At 53.1% G+C, this 17886-nt stretch overlaps 1 protein-coding gene across 1 annotated transcript in view; it reads left to right on the top strand.

Moving 5' to 3' along the window:
- Positions 1-410: 410 nt before the first annotated feature.
- LOC133386476 (uncharacterized) overlaps positions 411-17886 on the top strand; it is a 31824-nt gene continuing 14348 nt past the window's right edge. Inside the window, exons 1-13 of the mRNA XM_061630133.1 lie at positions 411-459; positions 668-847; positions 3110-3361; positions 3925-4043; positions 4660-4788; positions 5995-6172; positions 6959-7097; positions 7462-7565; positions 7658-7897; positions 8603-8944; positions 9021-9181; positions 9538-9671; positions 16473-16608. Of these exons, the coding sequence (XP_061486117.1) occupies positions 450-459; positions 668-847; positions 3110-3361; positions 3925-4043; positions 4660-4788; positions 5995-6172; positions 6959-7097; positions 7462-7565; positions 7658-7897; positions 8603-8944; positions 9021-9181; positions 9538-9671; positions 16473-16608 (2124 nt within the window). The 5' untranslated portion in view covers positions 411-449. The remainder of the gene's footprint in view (positions 460-667; positions 848-3109; positions 3362-3924; positions 4044-4659; positions 4789-5994; positions 6173-6958; positions 7098-7461; positions 7566-7657; positions 7898-8602; positions 8945-9020; positions 9182-9537; positions 9672-16472; positions 16609-17886) is intronic.

A 17886-nucleotide genomic window follows, 5' to 3' on the forward strand; every position in this document is an offset into this window, starting at 1 on the left:
CGGGCAGTGAGACTTCTGTCTGAACAGAGGTAGGACCTGCTCCTACCCTCGGGGCATTTAGGGCCATAATACACAATTGCTCCTGCTGCTGCCCCCTTCTCAGACAAATGGTGCCATGTCCTTTGGGAGGCCACCTTCCCTGCACTTGAGCTCATGCCCTGCTGCAAGGAAGCCCCCGGCCCCATTTCTGCTGGCCCTCCAACAGCGGGGGGGGGCTGCAGGACGGGTGGAGTGAAATTCTCTCTCAGCAAGTGTGAGTTCCACCCACACCTGGAGTGCCCTTGGAGCTGGCTGCTGTGCCAGGAAAGTTGGTGACTGAGCAGGAAGGTGAATCGTTCATGCCGTGGCTGTGGCCACACCTACGCCTCTCTGGCTCCTGCCAGCCGAGGAGAACTCCTGCAGCAGCCTGGAGGCATTCAAGAGAAGAGGCTCCTTGGAGGAGCAGGATCATGGCCGGAGGTAAGTCCCAGAGGGAACGCGGAGGGGGGATCTCTGTCGCTCTGCATGGGGATGTGAAAAAGAAAGGCCCTCTGTGTGTGAGAGAGAGAGGGAGGGAGGGAGGGAGGATGGGGCAGGGGTGAGCCAAGGGAGAGCGTGGGTCTGAGGGGCTCCCAGGCTGGGGCAAGCAGAGGGATACCAGTGGTTCTGCACATCCTGCCCTCCCTAGAACTGCAGCTGGCGTTCATCAGCTGGCAGAGTCCCAAGAACAACGTGCAGCACCACACGGCAGAGATGGGCACTCGGCAGCTGGTTGTGAGGCGGGGACAGCCGTTCACCATCACCCTCCACTTCTACTCCCGAGGCTACCAGCCTGGGCGGGACTCCTTGCACCTGATTGCAGAGACCGGTAAGCAGGCGTGCAGGAGGAGGGGAGGTGGGCAGAGGGGCTGCAGCTGGGAGCCCCAGGGCTTGACCCCCCTCCCAGGAGGTGAGGGCCACCCTGGCCTTGACCCCTCTCGACATTGAGAGCAGCACTGACCTTCCTCCAAGGAGAACTGTGGGGCAGGGAGCAGCAGCAGGTGACCTTCCATTAGGATGGGGGTCCTTTTGGGGGCCCAGTGCTGATGTCCCATCAGGTGTATCTGCCTCCCTGGCCTGTCCCACACCAGCAACCCTGCCAAATGCTCCATGTCTGTGTGTATGGGGGGCAGGGAGCCCCAACTCCAGATCAGGCCACGGGGGTCCATCTGGCTCTCTGTGGCCTGCCCTGAGGGGAATCAGTGCTGCAGGAGTTCAGGCAAGGGTCTTTCTCCATGTTCTTGAGGATGGGGGGGCTGAGAGTGGGGCTTTCTGCAGGCAAAGGTGGTACTCACTCTCTGATCTCTGCAGGGGGCCCACAACAAGAGACCGACTATGTGCCCATCACTGGTGCCCCTTCAGGGCAGCCTGGCCCCAATCCTGCCTGGGGTCTCTTTGGGGGTCCAGGGATCCCTGGGGGTTTCCCCACCCTTCACAAAACAGGTTCGGCCTAGCCCTGACCTGAAATCTTACTCCCTGGAGGGTTGGGGAGGGGGGCAGCATTTGCAGTGGGGCTTGTACTTCCTTGGCCCTGCAGAATAGCTTCCCACTTCCCAGGAGCAGCAAACAACAGGCAAATCCAAACCGGTAAGGGGGAGCGGTGTGGAGAGACGCTGAGCTCACTGTGCAACTGGGACAAAAAGGTCTGCCCATTTCAGCTCTCTCCATTCCTCATTTTTCCGTTTTAAATTCAGTTTTCCACATTTCTGCAGCAATTAGCAATTAAAAAAAAATCCTCATGAAAATTCTCCAGGATTTTAGTGTGAATGTCTCCTAATAAGACACATTTTTGCAGGCAGTTTTGACCAATGTACACATTTTTGCAAGCAATTGTTCATCATATAATGCTTTTTGCATATTATTTTTCACTCATAGATTCATTTTTATGCACACTTTCCCCTAACGTGCATTTTTGTAAACATTGTTTGTTTGGCAAACTGCATTGCAAAATTCAAGTCAGTGCGAATTTCAAGGGATGGCTGCGTTTCAGTTCTACTGTTTCAGAAAGTGCAAGTTTGATAGATCCAGCTTGAAATGTGAACTGAATTGAATTTCTCACCCATCCCTACCGTGCATAATGTTACTTCCATGTTGAGGAATCCGGCATTTTCCAGGGCAGAGAAAAGGCTAATTGAGTTGGAGCCTTTTGAGCATGATATGGAGCTCTGCCTGCCACGAAGCGAAGCGCCACGAGAGAGCGCACCGTACCGCCAGGGAGGTGGAGCCCTGACCGGGTTCACTTACTATCAGGAGCGGGAATAGGAGCAGCAGGGGCCTAAGGAAGAAAGGGCCTCAGGACCTCAGAAGAGTCCTGCAGCAGCAGCAGCGGCTAGATCAGGCCAAGGGGGCCCATCCTGTTCTTACAGTGGCCAGCCATACATCCCCCAAAGGGAAGAAGGCCACAAGCAGGATTGCTCCCCTCCTGCGGTTTCCAGCAATTGGTCTTCCCGCCTTCAGCTGGGGAGAGGAAGCAGAGTGTAGCCATCGTGGCTAGTAGCCATGGGTAGCCTTATTCGCCATGAATTTGTCTTCTATACTTCATTTTAATTTATTACCCACCCTTCACCCAGAGGTCCCAGGGCAGGTGACAACAATTTCAAAAAACATAATTAAAGAGCCCTCCAAGTTGGTGGCCGTCACTGCCTCCTCCGGGAGTGAATCCCGCAGTTTAGCCATGCGCTCCATGAAGGACTTTCTTTCCTGAACCCTCCAACGTTCAGCGTCATTGAATGTCAAGGAGTCCCAGTGTTAGGAGAGAGGGAGCCACGCTTGCCTTGATGCGCTTTCTCCACGCCATGCCTCATTTTATGCACTCCTGTCATGTCGCCTCTGAAAAGCCCACAATGTGCGCCCTTTCCTCCGAAGGGACGACCGGCTCCCCCCTGCCTGCAGTCCAGAGTAAACGATGCTGGAGCCTGGATGGCCACTGAGGGGGGGGAGGGGAGGGCTGACTAGCTCGGTAGGCAAGGACGCAGCTCCGCCGCCGGTTCAGGATCGGGCTGCCTCCAGTGCGTCCCCCAGGGCCTGCCTGGCGCCCGCCCTGGTCTTGCCTGACCTTCGACCCTCTCTCTCTTCCCCCACTCCCGGACAGGCCCTCAGCCGGAGGTGCAGGCCGGGACCCGATCCATCTTCCCGGTGGGACCGGGCCAGCCGGACTCGACGGGCGTCTGGCGGGCCGCCTCCGTCTCCAGCGGGCCCCAAGCCACGGACGTTGCCGTGTCGGCTCCCGCCGGGGCCCCCATTGGCCGCTACCGGCTGAAGATCCGCGTTGACTCCGCCGGCCGCTCCTCCTCCTTCTACTACCTGGGCGAGTTCATCCTGCTCTTCAACGCGTGGTGCCCAGGTGCGCGAGGGGGCCAACCTTTGCCCTGGGAGCAACTCTGCCGGCGGCCGGGCAGGGAGAGCTCTAACACCCCCCCGCCCCTGAAAGCGCTACATAAACGAGCGGTGCTCCCGCGGAGGCTCCAGGGCTTGGCCTCGCTCGGGCAGGCTAGGGCAGCGACGGCAGCAGCCCTCCTGGGGAGCTGGAAATGTGAAGGGGGTCGTGGCGGGGGAGCAGAGCAGGGCGGTCCTCCGCCCCCACGAGCACACATGGAAGCCGGGGGGCTGCATTTCTGGGGGGCTCCGGAGGTTTGATGGCCGGGGGGCTGAGCTGTGCGATGCCCAAGGGGCCTGTCCAGCGAGTGGGGGCCCTGCTGGGCCAGGGAAGGGCTCCTCTTCAAGGGGGGCGCCTGGGAGCCGCTGGTGCCCCCGGCAGCCTGGGCACGGTGGCGGCATCTCCCTGGGGCCTTGGAGCTTGGCGGGGGTCCTGGGCTTCTCTTCAGCGGGAGGAGGCCCTGTGTGCCCCCAGGGAGGGCAAGGTGCCCCGGCAACCCTCTCCCCCTTCCCTTTCCTCCATACCCTCAGATGATGCCGTGTATCTGGAGAACGAGCTGGCCAGGCAAGAGTACCTCTTGAACGAACAAGGCCTCATCTACCAAGGAAACAGGAACTGGATCCGCTCCATTCCCTGGAACTTCGGACAGGTATCCGCCCTGGAGCTCCTGCCGCTTCCTCTGGCAGGCAGGCATCCTCCCGACCACCCTCCTTCCCCCCCCCCATGGATTTCAGCCTTCTCTGGCCCCTGCCTCTGTCCATGGGGGCAGGATCATCAGAGGAAATGGAGGCCCCTTCCTGTGAGGTTTGGGGGGGGCTGCTGACACAGAGGGAGGGGCAGCTGCCGTCAGGGCCCAGCAAACCCACCGCCCTGCATCCGGAGCTACAGCTTGCTGAACCCTTGGGCATGAAGCCTCGGGCACTGCGTGGTCTAGCTGGCCTGTGGCCCATCAAGTGGTGTTGGACTCCCAGTTCCCACCATCTCTGGCCATTGGCCCAGCTGGCCGCTGGGAACTCCAGTCCAACATGGAAGGCCACACAGGAGGTGTCCCGCCCCAGCCAGGTCTGCGCTTCCAGCCCCGCTCCCTTTGCCCCTGCCCAGACATGCGACTCACCAGCTGTAAGAGAAGCCCTGCCGGACCAGGCCAGGCCAGAGCCAGAGGGCAGCTTGCTGATGGCAGCTGATCAGGTGCTCACAAGCAGGGCATGCAGGAGCGCCATCTGAGCCTGCAGTCAGCCACTGTCTTCCCTTTTCTTCCTCTGCAGTTTGAGGAGGACATTGTGGGGATCTGCTTGAAACTGCTGGACAAGAGCTTGCACTTCTTGCATGACCCAGCCAAGGATTGCTCCTTGCGCAGCAGCCCTGTCTATGTCAGCCGGGTGCTGAGTGCTATGGTAAGAGGTGCTGGTGCCACCCAGTGCTGTGCACACAGAGAGAACAGCTCCTGATGGCTCAGGATGGGGCTGGCTGGGACCCCTGCGACAAGGGACCTGCCGAGGCTGCACTTGCTGTCAGCCAGGAGAGTGAGAGGCCAGTGCCCGGCCCCAGGATCAAAGGCTGGGCCAGGCCACCAGCCCCCGCACACATGCACACCCCAAAGGCACAACTCGGTGTACAGCTGGTTCTAGATGGGGGTTCTGCATGGTCTTCTTGGTGTCGTACGTAAATTGACTCCCAGGAAGCATTTTGAAGTGTTCCCACCATACAATAAAAACAATTAAAATTAATTACACATAAAAACAACCAAAACAATTACAACTATATAAAAACAATTTGTACACCCCTTGAAAGAGCAGGTATGTGGAATGGGGTTCTCCTGGGTCATCAGAGGCTCAAGTGGCCTTGGTGGTGCAGAGTGCCTTTTCCCAGCTTTGGCTGGTTCATCAGCTGTACCTGGTCCGGGACAGAGATAGCCTTGCCCCAGTACCCCATGCTCTGGTAACCTCCTGTTTGGATTACTGCAATGCATTGCATGTGGGGCTGCCCCTGAAGGCTGTCTGGAAGCTTCAGTTAGTGCAGAATGCAACTGCCAGAACGTCAACCGGTACAGCCAGATGGAGTCACATTGCGCCAATTCTGAAGGAGTCACAGTGGCTGCCTATTTGATTCTGGGCCAAGTTCAGGGTGCTGGTGCCTGCTTATAAAGTGCCAAACAGTGTGGGGCCCAGATGCCCAAAGGATTGCTTCTCCCTATACCATCCCTTCTTCTCCGTGTTTCATGTGAATGTGGTGGACATGGAAGAGAGCCTTCCCTGCAGTGGTGGCCTCTTTGTGGAATGCCCTCCCTTTAGGTGTGTGATTGTTATCATTTTGGTGCCAGGTTAAGACCTATTTTAGTTAGCTGGTGCTGGTTTTAATCTGTGGTTTTAGTTGCTCTTTTGTGGTTTTCTGAGGTATCTATACTGCTGCATTGCTGGGTATTATATGACTTTGTTTATTTTCCGTGTTGCACTGCGGCCTGGTATCTGCACAGCTGAAGGACAGGTTATAAGTATTTGGGGAGGCTCAGCAGAGTGGTTGTATGGCTGGCTTTGTTGGCACTGGGGCCCCTGCAACAGTGACAGGGCGGCTTCCCTTTCTGCCCCTCCACTTCTTTCCAGATCAACAGCAATGATGACAACGGGGTCCTCCTGGGCAACTGGAGCGAGGACTACTCTGGCGGTGTCCGTCCGACCGAGTGGAGCGGCAGCATCGCCATCCTGACCCAGTGGGACCGCACTGGAGGCCAGCCGGTCAAGTACGGGCAGTGTTGGGTCTTTGCAGCTGTGATGTGTACAGGTACAGGGGGGCAAGGGGGGCAAGGCATGCTGGGAGCAAGTGCCCAGGATAAAACCGCTGAGGCTCCATGTCCCTGCAGAGCCAGACTGTGGGAGGGGAGAGGTGGGTGGGGTGCCTTGCTCCTGTTTTTAATACGATTGAGTAATTATGCATAGCTTTGAACATTTTGAACAGGAAAATGATAGACAGTCTTTGGGACCATAACAATTCCCACTTTGCATGCAACATTTTTTCCTGATTACTAACTGGTAGAAGGCTGTATTTGGGGATGTGGGCACACTGTCGAGGGAGAGCAGACAGCAAAACATCAGGCACTTTCAAGTACTGTCAATGAAGGCAAGTGGCTATTCTGGACCAAACAGAGACGCAGCTGGCCCAATTTCTCCTTAAAAATAAATACACAGCGAGGTCTGATTAGTTGGGTTCCCAGTGGCTGTGCTGGAGAAAGGGGTCACCCATGATACATAACACACACACTCTCTCTCTTACTTCATTAGAGAGCAGTTTGTTCTTGGTGCCCAGAAATTGACCCTGTGCGGAGTGGGGCAGATATTGGGGTCTCTGAAAAAGCCCCCCCCCGGCTGCTGTTTCTGGAAGCTGCAGCTGCTGCCTCTCGCCTGTTCATATGCTCAGAGGCTAGTTAGGAAGGCTGCAGGAGGCTGGCAGAATTGAGGCAGCAGCGGCTGAAGCGAGGGGCGGGCAGTGGAGAGGCGGGGGCAGGTGTCTGAGTTGCCCAGGGTGGTCATGCCAGCAGCAGCCCATGGCTCCCTCGTTGCCTCTCCCCAGTGATGCGATGCCTCGGGATCCCAACCCGTGTGGTGACTAACTTCGATTCAGGACATGAGAAGGACGGGAACCTGATCATTGACATGTTCTATGACAAGACAGGGCGGCTCCTGCCCACGGAGAGCAGTGACAGCATCTGGTGAGATGGGCTGGCTGCCTCCGCTGCCTCCTCCTCCTCCTCCTCACAACTCCAGGGAGGGGGGTTCTACTGAGATCCCTCTGGGCCCCCAGAGCCCACTAGGGCTCCTTCCTCTCTCCATAGGAAGCAGGTGCAGGGAGGGGGAGTATCTTCTCCGTTCCCAGCCCTGACCTGATGGATCCTTCAACCACACCCTCGGCCTCAGATTGAGCATGAGACCTTCTGCATGCCCAGACTGGGCTCTCCCTCCCTCTGCTGCTTGGCTGTGGGGCCATGCTGAGCTTCCACTGCCCCTTCCCTCAGCTAAACGAAGACCCCCTCCCAGCTAGAGAGACCATCTCTGTGGGGTCTGCTTCTCTTGCAGGAACTTCCACGTGTGGAATGAGTGCTGGATGGCACGGAGAGACCTTCCCCCAGGGAACGATGGCTGGCAGGTCCTGGACGCAACACCGCAGGAGCGCAGCAACGGTAAATGTCCCCCGTTACGTCCGCTTTGGCTTGGCCTGGCCTGGCCTGGCTGATTCCCCATGTCTTCCTTCCCTTCTCTTCACTCCTGGCAGGGCTGTACTGCTGTGGCCCAGCCCCCGTCACAGCCATCCGGGAAGGAGACGTGCACCTCCGCCACGATGCCCCTTTCGTGTTCTCGATGGTAAATGCCGACCGTGTGGCTTGGCTGCTTGACGGGACGAAGAAGGAAAAGCTGCAGTGGGACACGAGTGCTGTTGGGAACAACATCAGCACCAAACGCGTCGGGAGTGACGAGCGGGAGGACATCACCAGCACCTACAAGCCCCTGGAAGGTAGGGAGCCACAGAAGCCCCCAGGTGTCCTCTGGGATTCATCCTTTTTGTGCAAGGCTGTTACACAGGGAGCGGAACAGCAGACTCCTTAATGGCAGGACACTACTCCCTGATCTAATGGTTGTGAAATTCTCAACCTGCAGGTCTGATCCTGCTTGTGACAGGGGTAGCTGTTTGAGGCTGACGCATGGTGAAATGCAGGAAGTCTGGATTCTCCTGGCCTGGCAGTGGATGCCACAAGCATCTCGCGGGTCGCCTTGGCGCCCCAACCCGCCCCTCCCACCAGCACTGCTGGCTCCTCCATTGGCTGCTGCATCACGGGAGAAGCCTTGCTGAGATGAGTCTGGTGCTTGGCCTTCCTGGTGCAAAATTGTTCTTAAGATTGGGTGATCTCAGACATGGGAGCAGTGCCACAGGGCAGAAGGTGCCATCACAGGAAACCTCTGGGCAACTGGCATCCTCAGCACCAACTTGGAGGCCCTTCCCTACCACTCTGGGCTGTACTCTAAAGATCAGCACCCACCACCCTTGCAAACGTCAGACAAACCAGCAGAAGTCTGGTGTCTCTGATGGCTCCCAAACTTCGCCAGCTGCCTGCCCCTGGCCTAAGCTGATCACAGGGCCCTCAGGGGTCTCTTCTCCATGCGTGCTGGCCCTCTGCCCACCTTTGGCTCGGCCTCGCATTGCCTTTCTCTCTCCCAACAGGGTCCCTGGAGGAGCGCCGGGTGTTCCTGAAGGCTCTTGGTCACAGGCAGCCACTCAGTGCCGTGCGGGTCAGGGCAGGAGTCCTTCCGGCAGGGTTTTCTACCCCTGCAGATGGCAGCTCCCTGGAGCCCCCAGTGTTGGCCCAAACCTCCCTGAAGCTGAGGCTGGTGGAGAGTCCTGAAGTGGGCCAGGACATCAACCTGACTCTCCTCGCATGTAACCTGGAGCCGGCCTACAAGGAGCTCAAGCTGAGTCTCAGTGCCCAGCCAGTGCTGCATAATGGCAGTCCGTTGCCTCCTTTCTGGCAGGACACACTGTACCTCTCCCTCAGCCCCAAGGAAGGTAAGGTACGCGGAAGGGAACCAGCCTTCCCTCTCAGCTTGCACTGGCCGGCTCTGACACAGGACTTGCTTTGCAGAGAAGACCATTCCCTGGCGGATCTCCTATGAGCAGTACGGCAAGCACCTGGGCGAAGGCAAGCAGTTCTGCGTCATTGCCCTGGGGGAGGAGAACACCACCTGGCAGAAGATCCTGGCAGAAAAGACCATTACTGTGGCCAGCCCTACCCTTCTCATCAATGTATGCGGATCACCTCTGTGTGTGAGGGGGGGAGCTCCTGGGGGAGCCAATTCACACCTGGTGGGAGATGTGCAGGTGTCTTAAGGCTCTGAAGGTGGCAGGGAGCCATGAAGCATCACTGGCTCGCTCCCTGGCTGCCCCTTGTGCCTTGCAGAACACTTTTCTATCTCCCTCTCACACCTTGAACAGTTTTGGTGTGGACGTGCTAAAGCCATGAAGCACCCCGGAGAGGAGCATTTTGGCCTTTTCCAAAGCGGAGAACGAGCACTCCTGCCCTCCCCCAACCCTCGGTGCAGGTGGCCAACAGAGCCAGCCTCCGCCGCCTGCTCTCCTCACGGCTTGGTCCTTTGATGCAGGTGTTGGCCCCCGTGGTGGTGAACCAGCCCTTCCCGTTGCAAGTGGAATTTGCCAACCCCCTCTCGGAGCCTGTGGGCAGCTGCGTCTTGACCATGGAAGGCAGCGGGCTGGTAAAGGGCCAGCCCCAGATAGAGTGAGTAAAGGGGGAATGGGAGGCTTGTGGCACAGAGGGAGGAGGAGGAGGGTGCTGAAAGCCAGGACCTCCAAGGTGGCTTTCTCTGAAATGCTACCGGTTCCACGCGCAGGACCAGCCAGACAGGCCCAGCTTCGCAGTCTCAATGCGTGGATGAGACGATGGTGTCCGGTGGAAGGGTTTGGATTTGTTAGGCACTGGGGAACATTTTGGGACAAGCCGGGCCTGTACAAAAGGGACGGGCTCCACTTGAACCAGAATGGAACCAGACTGCTAGCACTTAAAATTTAAAAGGTGGCAGAGCAGCTTTTAAACTGACTGAGGGGGGAAACCCGACAGGAGCTGAGAAAGGTCCGGTTCGGAATAAACCTCCCCCCTGGGATAAAAACCAAAGAAATGATGAACTTTTAAAAGGGGTAGGCCTAGAAGTAGGCATTGTGAGAGCAGGGGCACAGGATATAAATTCAGAAGAGCAAAATTACCACAGGCCTAACCACAAGTGCCAAAGTCACTGCTTACAAGTGCCTGTACGCTAATGCTAGGAGCCTGCGAACCAAGATGGGAGAACTGGAGTGCTTGGTCTTAGAGGAGAGCATTGACTGAGCATAACGGAGACCTGGTGGAATGGAGAAAACCAGTGGGATACGGTTATCCCTGGATATAAACTATATCGGAAGGACAGGGAAGGACGTATTGGTGGCGGAGTCGCTCTATACGTGAAAGAAGGCATTGAATCCAGCAAGCTCGAAACCCCAAAAGAGGCAGACTCCTCCACTGAATCATTGTGGGTGGTGATACCATGCCCCAGGAGGGACTTAATACTGGGAACGATCTATCGTCCCCCTGATCAAAATGCTCAGGGAGACCTTGAGATGAGATATGAAATTGAGGAAGCATCCAAACTAGGAAATGTGGTAGTAATGGGTGACTTCAACTACCCAGACATAGACTGGCTGCATATGTGTTCCAGTCATGACAAAGAAGCAAAGTTTCTAGATATTCTAAATGACTATTCCCTAGACCAGTTGGTCATGGAACCGACCAGAGGGACGGCAACCCTGGACTTAATCCTCAGTGGGGACCGGGACCTGGTGCGAGATGTAAGTGTTGTTGAACCGATTGGGAGCAGTGACCACAGTGCTATTAAATTAAACATACTTGTAACTGGCCAATTGCCACGAAAATCCAACACGGTCACATTTGACTTCAAAAGAGGAAACTTCACAAAAATGAGGGGATTGGTAAAAAGAAAGCTGAAAAACAAAGTCCAGAGGGTCACATCACTCGAAAATGCTTGGAAGTTGTTTAAAAACACTATATTAGAAGCTCAACTGGAGTGCATACCGCAGATCAGAAAAGGTACCGCCAGGGCCAAGAAGATGCCAGCATGGTTAACGAGCAAAGTCAAGGAAGCTCTTAGAGGCAAAAAGTCTTCCTTCAAAAAATGGAAGTCTTGTCCAAATGAAGAAAATAAAAAAGAACACAAACTCTGGCAAAAGAAATGCAAGAAGACAATAAGGGATGCTAAAAAAGAATTTGAGGAGCACATTGCTAAGAACATAAAAACCAACAACAAAAAATTCTATAAATACATTCAAAGCAGGAGACCATGTAGGGAGACAATTGGACCCTTGGATGATAAGGGAGTCAAAGGTGTACTAAAGAACGATAAGGAGATTGCAGAGAAGCTAAATGAATTCTTTGCATCTGTCTTCACAGTGGAAGATATAGGGCAGATCCCTGAACCTGAACTAACATTTGCAGGAAGGGATTCTGAGGAACTGAGACAAATAGTGGTAACGAGAGAGGAAGTTCTAAGCTTAATGGACAATATAAAAACTGACAAATCACCGGGCCCGGATGGCATCCACCCGAGAGTTCTCAAAGAACTCAAAGGTGAAATTGCTGATCTGCTAACTAAAATATGTAACTTGTCCCTTGGGTCCTCCTCCGTGCCTGAGGACTGGAAAGTGGCAAATGTAACGCCAATCTTCAAAAAGGGATCCAGAGGGGATCCCGGAAATTACAGGCCAGTTAGCTTAACTTCTGTCCCTGGAAAACTGGTAGAAAGTATTATTAAAGCTAGATTAACTAAGCATATAGAAGAACAAGCCTTGCTGAAGCAGAGCCAGCATGGCTTCTGCAAGGGAAAGTCCTGTCTCAGTAACGTATTAGAATTCTTTGAGAGTGTCAACAAGCATATAGATAGAGGTGATCCAGTGGACATAGTGTACTTAGACTTTCAAAAAGCGTTTGACAAGGTACCTCACCAAAGGCTTCTGAGGAAGCTTAGCAGTCATGGAATAAGAGGAGAGGTCCTCTTGTGGATAAGGAATTGGTTAAGAAGCAGAAAGCAGAGAGTAGGAATAAACGGACAGTTCTCCCAATGGAGGGCTGTAGAAAGTGGAGTCCCTCAAGGATCGGTATTGGGACCTGTACTTTTCAACTTGTTCATTAATGACCTAGACTTAGGAGTGAGCAGTGAAGTGGCCAAGTTTGCTGATGACACTAAATTGTTCAGGGTTGTTAAAACAAAAAGGGATTGCGAAGAGCTCCAAAAAGACCTCTCCAAACTGAGTGAATGGGCGGAAAAATGGCAAATGCAATTCAATATAAACAAGTGTAAAATTATGCATATTGGATCAAAAAATCTTAATTTCACATATACGCTCATGGGGTCTGAACTGGTGGTGACCGACCAGGAGAGAGACCTCGGGGTTGTAGTGGACAGCACGATGAAAATGTCGACCCAGTGTGCGGCAGCTGTGAAAAAGGCAAATTCCATGCTAGCGATAATTAGGAAAGGTATTGAAAATAAAACAGCCGATCTCATAATGCCGTTGTATAAATCTATGGTGCGGCCGCATTTGGAATACTGTGTACAGTTCTGGTCGCCTCATCTCAAAAAGGATATTATAGAGTTGGAAAAGGTTCAGAAGAGGGCAACCAGAATGATCAAGGGGATTGAGCGACTCCCTTACGAGGAAAGGTTGCAGCATTTGGGGCTTTTTAGTTTAGAGAAAAGGCGGGTCAGAGGAGACATGATAGAAGTGTATAAAATTATGCATGGCATTGAGAAAGTGGATAGAGAAAAGTTCTTCTCCCTCTCTCATAATACTAGAACTCGTGGACATTCAAAGAAGCTGAATGTTGGAAGATTCAGGACAGACAAAAGGAAGTCCTTCTTTACTCAGCGCATAGTTAAACTATGGAATTTGCTCCCACAAGATGCAGTAATGGCCACCAGCTTGGACGGCTTTAAAAGAAGATTAGACAAATTCATGGAGGACAGGGCTATCAATGGCTACTAGCCGTGATGGCTGTGCTGTGCCACCCTAGTCAGAGGCAGCATGCTTCTGAAAACCAGTTGCCGGAAGCCTCAGGAGGGGAGAGTGTTCTTGCACTCGGGTCCCGCTTGCGGGCTTCCCCCAGGCACCTGGTTGGCCACTGTGAGAACAGAATGCTGGACTAGATGGGCCACTGGCCTGATGCAGCAGGCTCTTCTTATGTTCTTATGTTCTTATGAGGGGTGTGTGTGCGCATATAGGGCTTTTGCTCTGCAAATGGTGGAGCTCCTCTCTCTCTCTCTCCCTCCCCAGTGAGGATCCTCCAAGCACTTCATCCCCCAGCAGAGCTAATGGCCGGGCGGGGTGTTGCAGCATCCAAAGTGACGGCACAAACTCTTCCATAAGCAGAGATCAAACAATTAGAACACTACAAGTGCAAACATGAGAGCAACACATCTTGATACATTCCAATCTGGGTTCAGGCCTGGTTATAGGGTTGAATTGTCCTTGTGTCGGAATTTCTGTAGTGAGATGCGTAGCAGAGTTGTGTAGTGCTGTGGAATGGAGAGTATTGAGCAAGCTTAGTGTGTGTGTGTTCAAATCTTTGCTAAGATTCTACCTTCCCTGCAAATTAGTCAGACAGAGACTTTAAGCTTTAAAATAAGAAACAACTACTTTATTCCGGAAGTACATGCTTGATAGGAAAGAGTTCTATATCTAGCTAACTAGCTATGCCGGAGCAACCTGCACTGGTCCCAGTACTTGCCCTCATTCTGGCTGAGAGGAGAGACAAAGAGAAGATGTCTGCTCCCATCTCGAGAGAAAGAGAACACAGAGAAAGGCAGGAAGGAACTGGGATCAAACATCCTGTTGCTTATCAGCCTAGCAGGAAGGAGAGAGACGGCAGAGGATCAAAGGGATAGGTATAGCCTCAACCAGCAAGAGGTCTAGCTCCCTAGCTACCCTTATTAACCCCAGGCAGCCTCAACCCACCAAGTTGGAGTTGAACCTCATACATTCCAACACCTTGTTCTTACTTGATCCCTCAGTGGCTTTTGACACCATTAACCATGGTATTCTTCTGAGCTGACTTGGTGAGATGGATATCAGAGGCACTGTCTTACAGTGGTTCCGATCCTATCTCCAGGGTCATTTTCAGAGAACAGCATTGGGTGATTTTCTCTTGGCCGCCTGGCAGTTGTGCTGTGGGGTGCCGCAGGGTACCATCTAGTCCCCAATGCTGTTTAACATCTATATGAAGCCCTTAGGAGCAGTCATCGGGAGATTTGGGGCAATATGTCAGTAGTACACTGATGATACTCAGCTCTGTTTCTCTGTAACATCTGAATTGGGAAAGGCCGTGCAAGCTCTGGACCAGTGCCTGGATTTTGTGGTGGGCTGGATGAGGGCCAATAAACTATTTGGTTTAAAATGAAATAGAAACAGTTTGGTAGTTCTATTTCTTAGCAGAGTATACATTTTGCAAAGCGGAATGAGAATTAACCAGCCCACCTTCCCCTCATACAGACTCAGTGAATGAAAGCAAGATACCGCCGTCTTTGGTAAAAAGTATTAAGAATGTTTACTCACGACCTTTGATATGTTCAGGAAACATAGGCTCTAGCTTGGAGAGAAAATATAGAAGTAGGTAGAAGATTTAGTCCATGATTGGGATCATCTGGCAGAGAAGCCTATGGATGCTTCTCTTTCCTGTGGCTTAATGGAGAATTATGCTAATAAGAGAAGATTTCTTAACAAAGAAGAGGAAGAGAATAAGAGAACAAACACCTATAAATAGGAAGTTACGTCACAGCAAACAAGCATAGAGGTGTCCCCAAATTCTGGCTAGAAGGGGCATCTCCCTATTAAAGGCATGCAAGCTTGCTTATCCCAACCTAAACTGAGTCTGAATCCTAGCAAGACGGAGGCACTGTGGGTTGGTGGTTCCCGATAATTGGTCAGTTGCCTGCTTTGGATGGGGTCGTACTCCCTCTGAAAGAGCAGGTCCGTAACCTGGGGGTGCTCCTAGATCCATCTTTGTCACTAGAGGCCCAGGTGACCTCAGGGGCTAGGAGTGCCTTTTATCAGCTTTGGCTGGTAAGACAGCTCCAGCCGTTTCTGGACCATTGTGGCACATACAATATGGAATTCCCTTCCCACTATCTCTGTTATCTTTTTGGTGCCTCCTGAAGACCTTCCTTTTTCAACAAGCCTTTTAAGCAGAGACCTTATCCCAGTCTGTGTTTGTGTTGGAGTTGCTTTTTAAGATTTTTTAAAGAATATATTTTTAAGATGTTTTTAGTGTTTTGTCACTTGTTTGCCACCCTGGGCTCCTCCTGGGAGGAAGGGCGGAATAGAAATTTAATTAAATTTATATTAAAAGTGATGATGATGATGATGATGATGGGGCAACCCAGCGAATGTGAGTCTGAGGGCTCTTAGGGGGAGATTCTCACTGTCTGTGTCTGCGCCCCCCTCCAGTATCAGCTCAGGAATTGTGTCTGAGCTGGAGCACCCCTGAAAGTCAGGAACTGGCTCTGCCTTCAGCTGGCTGGGTGGCTTCGTGGCCTTTGCTTCCAGGAAGGGACGGAGGTGGGGAGGGAACAGAGCTCTCAGGCGTGCAGCCTCTTCTCCAAGGGCCAAGTGGGAGGGCTTCAGCGCCTCCCTGTCCCACCCCCCAGCCAAGCCCTTCCAAAGTCACCAGTGGTGACTTTGTTAGGACATCTTTGGGGTGTGGGCACGGGGGGGGGAGGGAACATCACCTCTTGGGGTACTTTAAGCAGAGACACCATTTCACATGGGGAGGGGGGGGGAGGGAAAGGCAATGTCTGGATGCTGATTCTTGGTTCATTTCCAATAGAGACAAAAAGCAGAAACTGTGTATTTAAAGAGCATTTGATTTGATTATTTATTTTAGCCCATGACAGCTCTAAAGAATGTTATCAGGACAAAGCAGCCCAGTATCTTTTCTTCAGCGAAAAGGTTTCTGCTCTTGGCAAGAAGTGCTGAGGTCCACCGCCCATTTTATGGCTTACAATTGCCAGGAAGCTAGTAAGGGAGGAAGCTGCTCCTGTGGGACAACTGCACGGGCTCTGCCCTCCCGAAAAAGTGCCCCTGGCCTCTTTGGGTGCAGAGTGCTGCCCCTTAGACTGATGGGGGCTGGTCAGCTTCATCATCCAGTTGCTGGCAACTGCAGGAGGGGACAGTGCTCTTTGCACCCAGGTCCTGCTTGCTTGTGGGCTTCCCATAATGGGCCTTTGGTTGGCCACTGTGAGAACAGGATGCTGGACTAGATGGGCCCCCTTTGGCCTGACCCAGCAGGCTCTTCTTACGTTCTTATTCTTTGGATCTCTTGTATGAACACATTTTTATCCACCTGGGCTGCTAATATTTCCCACATTTGGCCAAAGTGGCCAAGGCTGGATGGCCACTGTGAGAACAGGATGGTGGACTAGATGGGACCCCTTTGGCCCGATCTAGCACCCAGGCTCTTCTGATGTTTTTCTGTTCACAGGTTGGGCCCCCTCGGTCCCTGGAAACAGGCCAGCGTCAGGTTTCAGCTGATTCCATACAAGAGCGGACTGAGGCAGCTGCAGGTCACCCTCAAGAGTGGCCAGTTCCCACCCATCAAGGGGCATACACAGCTGCAGGTGGCCCCCAGCTCAGGGTGGAGATGAAGGCTTGATGGCACCTGATGCTCAGAAACTGGCAGCCCTGCTTGCACCTCAAGGGCAAGGACTGCTGTGCTCCCCACCCCATAATAAATGCTTGCATTCTCACCCATGGCTCTTCTTTTGTAAATTTGTATAAATGAGCAGAGATCATCAACAGTCTGAGATGTGTGGGTGCCAGTGTGTGCGTTCGCCTAAGTGGCAGGCTTTTACCCTGCATTGAGATCACTGAGACTTAAGACAGTAAAAGAAGAAAAGCTACTTTATTGATAGAAATACATAGTAGAAAGAAAGGCATACCTAGTTGTAACTAAGTTGGAGGGGCAGGTAAGCTTCCCTGTGAGTAGCAGTTTACAAGGAAGGAGGTTAGTCTGCAACGGAAGGAAGTCAGAGCATCACAGGTAAAGGACCCTAGCTCTATCTCCCTTCTGGAACACAAACAGAAGAACAAAATGAGTTGCTCTTGCCCCACTCCCAACAGCTCTGAATCGCTGGTTATTTCTGGAGCAACAAGATCCCTCCCTGTGTATCTGCACCTATCTCTTGCCCAGGAAGGTGGTTTGAAACGTAGCTGGCAGTCAGCCAGCCAGTCAGTCAGGAGAGGAATCCTCCCTCTCCCCTCTGCATCACACACACATACATTTTATATTCACCTCTAATTCTCACAGAACACATCTAAGTGGTGTACAGCATATATAAAATCACAAAGAAACATAAGAACAGCCTGGTGGATCAGGCCAGTAGCCCAACTAGTCCAACATCGTATTCTCATGGGAAACTCGCAAGCAGGACCAGACAGCAAAAGCACTCTCCCCTCCAGTGGCTTCCAGCAACTGGTTTCAGAAGCCTGCTGCCTCAGCGTGTGATGGTGGAGCACAGCCCCAAGGCTAGCAGCCACTGATTGCTTTTCCTCCATGAATCTGTCCAATCCCCTGCTAAAGCCATCCAAGCTGGTGGTCATCGCTGCCTCTTGTGGGAGTGAATCCCGGAGTTTAACTATGTGCTGCGTGAAGAAGTAAATGTAAAAGGAAACATCATGAGGAACTGGCCCATCACAGAAAAGGCATCCAGCCAAAAAGGGCTGTTGACACGAGAAAGTCTTCCAAGGCGTCTGATTGCCTACCAGTTCCCAGCCTCCCAGGCCAGCATGCAGAGATAAAGACGGGGGGGGGGGGGAGGCAGCCCATGACTTCAGCCCAGCTGGCAGAGGCAATCGCCAGCCAACCAGCAGCCGCCCGGAGGCCAGAGGAGGGAGGA

Source organism: Rhineura floridana, chromosome 6 (assembly GCF_030035675.1).
Source record: "Rhineura floridana isolate rRhiFlo1 chromosome 6, rRhiFlo1.hap2, whole genome shotgun sequence".
Taxonomy (NCBI): Eukaryota; Metazoa; Chordata; class Lepidosauria; order Squamata; family Rhineuridae; genus Rhineura; species Rhineura floridana.